The 6,829-nt window shown below is 53.9% G+C and overlaps 1 protein-coding gene across 2 annotated transcripts in view; it reads left to right on the top strand.

Moving 5' to 3' along the window:
* The window catches only part of ABLIM3 (actin binding LIM protein family member 3), a 144,062-nt gene that overhangs the window by 111,815 nt on the left and 25,418 nt on the right, over window positions 1-6,829 (top strand). The window contains exons 11-14 of one of the 2 annotated variants that reach the window (XM_024738248.1): window positions 412-541; window positions 2,475-2,522; window positions 4,801-4,935; window positions 6,530-6,594. In XM_024738248.1, coding sequence (XP_024594016.1) covers window positions 412-541; window positions 2,475-2,522; window positions 4,801-4,935; window positions 6,530-6,594 — 378 coding nt within the window. The remainder of the gene's footprint in view (window positions 1-411; window positions 542-2,474; window positions 2,523-4,800; window positions 4,936-6,529; window positions 6,595-6,829) is intronic. The other variant, XM_024738249.1, reaches the window with a different exon arrangement.

The raw sequence follows: 6,829 nt of genomic DNA, 5'->3' as shown, positions 1-6,829 counted from the left end.
CCCCTGAAGGTGCTCCCCCAATGCAAGCAGAGACAGGGAGACTTAGAAGCATGACCTGGAGGAAGTGGCAGTGGCTTAAAGGGTAGAGATGGCTGGGAGCGAACCTTTCTACCCAGAGATGGCCTCCCTGATGCTTCTGTGATCCTTGGCCAGGATTCCAGGGTCCTGACCCACGGGTTCCATTCAAGGGCATGTGAGTGATGGGTGAAGGCCCTGGAAAGTCTCTGCAGCCTTCCTCGGGCTGTGCATGTAACCCATGGAGGGGGTCTCTGTATTCAGAAGGGCAAAATGGCGCTTCAGCCCCTGGGATCCCAGATTCCATGTCACTTCCCTACCTGACTGCTGGACCCTTGGGCTATAGGTCCCCCTAATTGCAGATCTTGCTTATTATGGCCCTGCTTCCTCCCCCAGGACATCTATGAGAACCTGGACCTCCGGCAGAGACGGGCCTCCAGCCCAGGATACATCGACTCCCCCACCTACAGCCGGCAGGGCATGTCCCCCACCTTCTCCCGCTCTCCTCATCACTATTACCGCTCCGGTAAGGAAGGGGGAAGCTCCCAAAGGGACAGGAAGAGCCAGGGGTGACAACACAGTGCCTAGATGTCCCCAGCTGCTGAGACAGCATGGGGCTTCCCTGGGTTATCTCCATTACAACATGGTCCTCTGGAGGCTCATGGCCACCCAGGCCTCACTGAGTCCCTGCAGATGCCACTGGCAGGGGAAGAAGAAGGGTACATGGTACTGAGATGCAGCAGGAAGGTGGGTGGCGTGCTGCTGCGGGGAGGGGAGTGGCAGGAAGCCCAGCCATCCTGGCTGGTAGAAAAACGTCTCCATCCTCATCCTTTGTCCTGTCCCATCCAGAAGGCAGAACCAGAGGATCAGAAATGGGGAAGTGTCCTGGCCTTCACCTGAGGGCCACCCTGGGGTTAGGGATGAAGCAGGCAGAGCAATTAAGGGAGGGGCCCAGGTGGGGAGTTAAGAGGAGCAAGGATGCCTTCCTGAAGCTCAGTGCTGTTGACTCTTACAACCCACAAAATCTGACTTTGGGGTGAAGCAAGACAACAGGGTCAAGCCTGTTTCTGCAGACCCGGTGCATGAGAGCACAGCCCCCATCCCTGCTGTCATCACCTCACTGCTGCCGTAACCACCGCCACTGCATTAATGCCTGTTTTCTCTGTGCCTCTGCTCTCTCTGGGGACCACTGCCTGCGTGCTCCAGGGCCCGAGAGTGGCCGGAGCTCTCCATACCATAGCCAGTTAGATGTGAGGTCCTCCACTCCGACCTCTTACCAGGCTCCCAAGCACTTTCACATCCCAGGTAGGCTGCCAGCCCGGAATTCCTGGCATGGGTGCATGCTCTGTGGGGTCGCTGGGCGCCCTACACCGGCACCAAGGAGAGACTGGGTGCTGGGGACCCTCCCTAACTAGTCACCCGCACTAACTGGCCTCCAGCTCCGACACACCCACTGGCCGTAGCCCACTCCCTAGACAGAACCAGCCTTGATTAGGACCACCAGGAAGCAGCCCAGGGAAGTGCCTTGAATGTCCAAGGGCTGTGATGGGACATGGCAGTAACTGTGCCGAAGGTCATGGGCTTTTGGGATTGAATCCTTGATTCTGCTGCTTATAAGCTTGTGACCTCAGACCAGCTACTTAGCTTCCTTGAGCCTATGTTGTTCCTTCTGGACAGCCAGGCACTGTTCTGGGTCCTGAAAGTGCAACTGTGCTCAAACCAGCCCAGATCCTTCAGGGTGTTTAAGTTCTAATGTGGAGAGAGAGCTAATAAATGAGTAAACAAATAAGTAAAAGGATAATTTCAGGAGATATAGGTGCTAAACATAATAAAACAGGGCACTGCAATAGAGTGATGGCGTGGGGGAGGCTGGGCCATGTGAGGTGGTCAGGGAGGGCTTCTTGGAGGAGGTGACAATGAAGCCAAAAGAGACCCTAGGGAAAAACATCCTGGGCAGAGGGAACAGCAAGTCCAAAGGCCCTGAAACACTGAGCCTGCAGCTGGCCAGCATGGCTGGAGGTGGTGAGCATGAGGTTGGCCCAGAAAGGTCCCATGCAGCCTACTGGGGAGGAGGGGGTGAGAGTGCTAACCGTGGCTGTGGGGTTCTGGGGACGCCCACGTGGAATGAGGCATGGCTGCTGGGTGGGCACCTTCCCGCATGGGGTCTTGCTGAGCACGCGCCTGCCTTATGCCTTCATGCCCACCATCCAAGCCCCAAGCCCCTGCCTCAGCCCCATTTGAATCCATCCATTCCTTTCCCCTCACCTTTCTTGGAACCTGATGGGATGAGGTTGGAAGCTCACCTTTGGAAGAGGAAGTCCACTGGGGGAAAGATGGGGGAGGCTTGGGAGAAGTTGCTAACCACCTCTCTCTTCTGGGACCCACTGACCAACTGGCTGTCTCCTTTTATCCTGTCTTTCTCTCTCCTCCCCACTGTCCCTTCCTGGTCTGACTGGCAGCTGGAGAAAGTAACATCTACCGGAAACCCCCGATCTACAAACGGCATGGTATGGTCGGGGGCAGAGAGGGCTTGGCCAGGCAGGGGGAGGGGCAGTTAATCATCTGTGCAGATGGCTCTGTAGGGCCGCCAGAGGGACACATACGAGGCTGCAACTCCGTCCTTCTTGTCGGCTGCCCCCCAGTCACTCAAGGTGGCCTTGGGGAGGGGGTTGGTGTCATTTCAAAACGGCAAGGAAGGCCTTGTATCCCCTACATCCTTTCCCACCATCTCCTCACTACCCCCCTTGCCTTGCTATCTGCTATCCTAAAGCCCATGGTCAGAGAAACCCTTGTCAAATGCATGTAGCCCTGGGAGAATGACACTCCAAGGCGCTGGTGCTCAAACTTGGACGTTCGTTAGAATCATGTGGAATGCATACAGATTCCTGGGCCCACCCCAGACTTAATGAATCCAAATTTTGTATTTGTTACAGTTTCTCCAGGTGATTCTAATGTCCAGCCCAGCTTGGGAACCACTGCTCTCAACTGTTCTCAGTCACCATGTCCTGAGAGTAGATGGAGGACTGGAGAGGGGATACGGATGAGAAAGGAGCTGAGGATGCCTTCATTCATTCATCCATATAGTGTTTCTTACAGAACTGTCTGTGGGCCAACTGCACCCAAGAGATTTATTTAAAAAACAGATACCTTGGCCCCCTCCCCTGCCCTAAACTTCCTTAATTAGAAATACTAAGAGTTTGCCCTACGAATCTGCCCTGTAACCAGTTCCATTCACAATTCCTACCTGTGCTCCCTGTGGGAGCCACCACTGAGACCTGTTCATTCTTGCAAAAGCACTCAGTTGAATGAGCGCTCCCCTTCCTCTGAGGATGCAGAGGCACAGCTGCCACCCTTTATCACCCTTAGGTACCTATGGGTGCCTATGGGATCACAGGGGGGACACGGAATTGGACGAGCATGGAGACAGGCAGAAGCAGCCCTGTACTGGGATCTAAACTCACTGGGCTGATGGAGGAGGTGGTACAAGTATAAACAGTGGCTCTGGGTGCTTACGATCTGACAATTTAGACAAACATCCTCGACTTCAGAGCAGACTGGGTTGGGGTCCAGGTGAGTCCTGAGCAGTGCACATCTACCTGTGGCTGTGGAGGACACGCCATGTACCCCAGTGGTCACAGAAAGGCACCAACCCTGAGAAAGGTAGTTTAACTTTACATCCAGAAAAGGCCCCCCGGTCCCAAGCCCCTCAGGACTGTGTGGAATTTTGTAGGTGGGCCTGAGGGGCAGCACCAAAGCAGGCTCAGGAGGAGTCTGGGCTAGAGGTGGATTGTGCAGATAAGAGGGTGGATGAAACGGCTGGAGTGGGAGGGGCTGCACAGGACCCACATCAAAGAGGATTTGCAAGCTTTGGGAGCAAGTGCTGCTGGCTGGCTGAGAGCCATCCCAGGACCCTCTGCTGCTCTGGCTCCACGGAGCCTAGGGCTTGTCCCTGTAGCTTCTCCCTCCTGAGAAATAATCAGGGGCCCCATCTCCTTTCCCCAGCCCTCCCTCTGCCCTGGTCAGCTTCTCATCAGTCTTGGGCGTGATAGTCATTGCCCTGGAAGGTTTTGTGCCTACAGTGGGTTTGATGGTCACCCCCATGTTGTGGACTTCAGGGGGAAGCTTAGAGCTGGATGACACCTCAGCCAGCAGACCAGTTCTGATACAGACAAGGAAACTGAGGTGGAGAGGAGCACGATTTGCCCAGTGCTACAGCTGAGTTAAGTGGCAGAACTGGAACCAGAACCCAGCGTTGCTGACTCCCTGGCCAGTGCTCCTTCCCTCAGGCCATCTAGTCTCCCCCAAGCAGGATGTGTCATTTCAGTATGAGGAGAAAGGTGACCTGACTCAACATGCAGCAGGCCCTGCTTGGCGATCCCACCCAAGATGTGGCTCGAATCCACAAGGCTGGCTTCTAGAGGGTGAGGAAGGACTCACCTGGGACCTGTCTAATCTTACTTAAAGGAGCCACGGCCTTAGTGTTCACTTAGGAGAGTCTGTGGAATTGGTAGAAGGAGCCCTGAGCTGGGGTCTGATCCAGTTCTGGTCTAACTTGTGTGGTCTGAGCAAGACCCTTCCCCTCTCAGGTGTTCAGATTCCCAACCATAAAATGAGAGGCTTGGCCTCAGTGCTTTTTCAGCTCCAATGCTCCGTGTCCCAGACCCTGGCCTGGACGTGGCCTCACTCCCCAGGGCTGGAGCCTGGCTGAGACAAGGGAGAGTATGTCCAGGACACTCTTCTAGGACATTCTGCCTCCCTGAAGCTCTCTCTTTGGGTCCTTTGCAGGTGATTTGTCGACAGCAACCAAGAGCAAAACAAGTGAAGACATCAGTCAGGCCTCCAAGTACAGTCCAGCCTACTCGCCAGACCCCTACTATGCTGCGGAGTCTGAGTACTGGACCTACCACGGGTCCCCCAAAGGTATCACCCCTCACAGGGGAGCCAGGACCAGAGCCCCGTCACCTGCGCCAGGGACACAGGGCCAGCACAGACAGTTGCCCACTCCTTCACACGATAGTTCATTTATTCATTCAGCAAACAGGTACTAAGGGCAGCCATGGGCCCTAGGGAGATACTAGGAAGCAAACCAGATCAGGTCCTTGCCCTTGTGTATGAGACATCGGCCCCAGCTGAAGAGGGAGGTGAGGTACAGGAGGTAGAAGCGCTGATGGTAGGGGCATGCTGTCCAGTCTGGAAGATGACAAAAGCTGCTCAGATGCAGAGCCTCAGCTACCACAGGAAGGGTGAGGAGCGGGTAAGCCAGCAGAGTGTTGAAATGCACCTGCAAAGACCCAAGATGGGAGGGTAGGCTCCACTGGAGCAAGGAATGGCTGTCAGCTCAAGCTTGAGCTCAGAGAGGGAGGGGAGGGGGTGGGGGATGAGAGGCCAGATCCCACAGGGCCTTGTGGGTTGAGGTCAGGATTTTGGTCTTTATCCAAAATAGGAGGAAGTTGTTTAAAGTGGTGACATGATCAGATTTGTGTTTTTAAGAGACCACTTTGGCTGTAGGTGGAAAATGGTTTGGAGAACGGAAGAGAGAGGATGTTGGGAGATGGAAGTCTCTCACGGGCACCCTGGCAAGGGGTTCTAATGGTCCTCAAGGTGCCATCCCACCTAACCAGACATCCCAGGCTGTTTCTTTTAAGTATGTGGAGGAGTTGTCAGCAAGTGCCACTTTGATTCAACACATACCTTTAGTAATGAATGTCCATTTTGAACGAAGCTTCATGGGAGCTCAGAGATGACCCTGTGCCACCCTCAAAGAATTCTCCACTTAGAAAAGGGATAAGACACAAGCACAACTATAACCCAAAGTGGACAGTCATCAGTGCCCATGGGAGATAGTGTTCAGAGGCTGCACAGGCAAGAGAGACCAGACCCAACAGGCATGAGGGGGGAGAGGGGAATCTTAGATGAGACTATTTCAATCACACACACACACACACACACACACACACACACATACACACACAAAGAAACAAAAAAAAAAGAAAAACCACCTCCAAAAGCCTTAAGCCAAAACAGGGATTTTCTGGGTCATGTGACTGAAAGTTTTTGAGGCGTAGCTAGATCTAGAGGTAGATGGTCATCATCAGGACTTGACCTGTCCTGTGGGTTAGGTGGCTCCAGTCTCAGGCTGATTCTGCCCTTATCATGGGAAGACGAGTTCTGGCAGGTCCAGATTACCTCCTATCCTTGGCAGAAAGAGGGCTTTTTCTCCTACCAGCGGCAGGAAAAGTCCCAACGTTGAGGTTTATTAGATCTGTCTGGGCAGTCAGCTTCACCTGCACTTTCCAGCCCAAGAATGGGAAGGGATGCTGGCCATCTCAGTATAGGGAGACCCATGGTGGAGGCAGTTCACCAAAGTGCACTTGTGTGGGGTCACTCAGCTAGAAAGTGGTGGAGCCAAGAGGAAACCCCCACCTGTCAAGGCTGTACTGCCCCCCTATGCTCTCTCGCCTGCGCAGGCTGAGTGGAGCATGGGCGGGAGCTGATGCTAGCTGTCTTTTGGCAGTGCCCCGAGCCAGAAGGTTCTCGTCTGGAGGAGAGGAGGACGATTTTGACCGCAGCATGCACAAGGTAAGCAGGCCACACCACTGAATGAGATGCTTAGATGGTATGTTACTGAGGATTTTTTCATTTGTGAGGGACAGAAGCCAAATCCAAACTCACTCGTGATAGAAAAGAGAAATGCAAAACTTGGCAAAACTGGAAAGTCAACTGGTAGGATTAGCTGCAGGTACAACTTGATCCAGCTGCTGAACAAATTGCCACAGGGAAATTCTCTCTCTCTGCTCTTATGCTGGATTGCCTC

The sequence above is a fragment of the Neophocaena asiaeorientalis genome, unplaced genomic scaffold, assembly GCF_003031525.2.
Source record: "Neophocaena asiaeorientalis asiaeorientalis breed wild unplaced genomic scaffold, Neophocaena_asiaeorientalis_V1.1 scaffold404, whole genome shotgun sequence".
NCBI lineage: Eukaryota > Metazoa > Chordata > Mammalia > Artiodactyla > Phocoenidae > Neophocaena > Neophocaena asiaeorientalis.
Note: the sequence above shows the minus strand (reverse complement) of the source record. Positions and strands in the feature narration are given on the sequence as shown.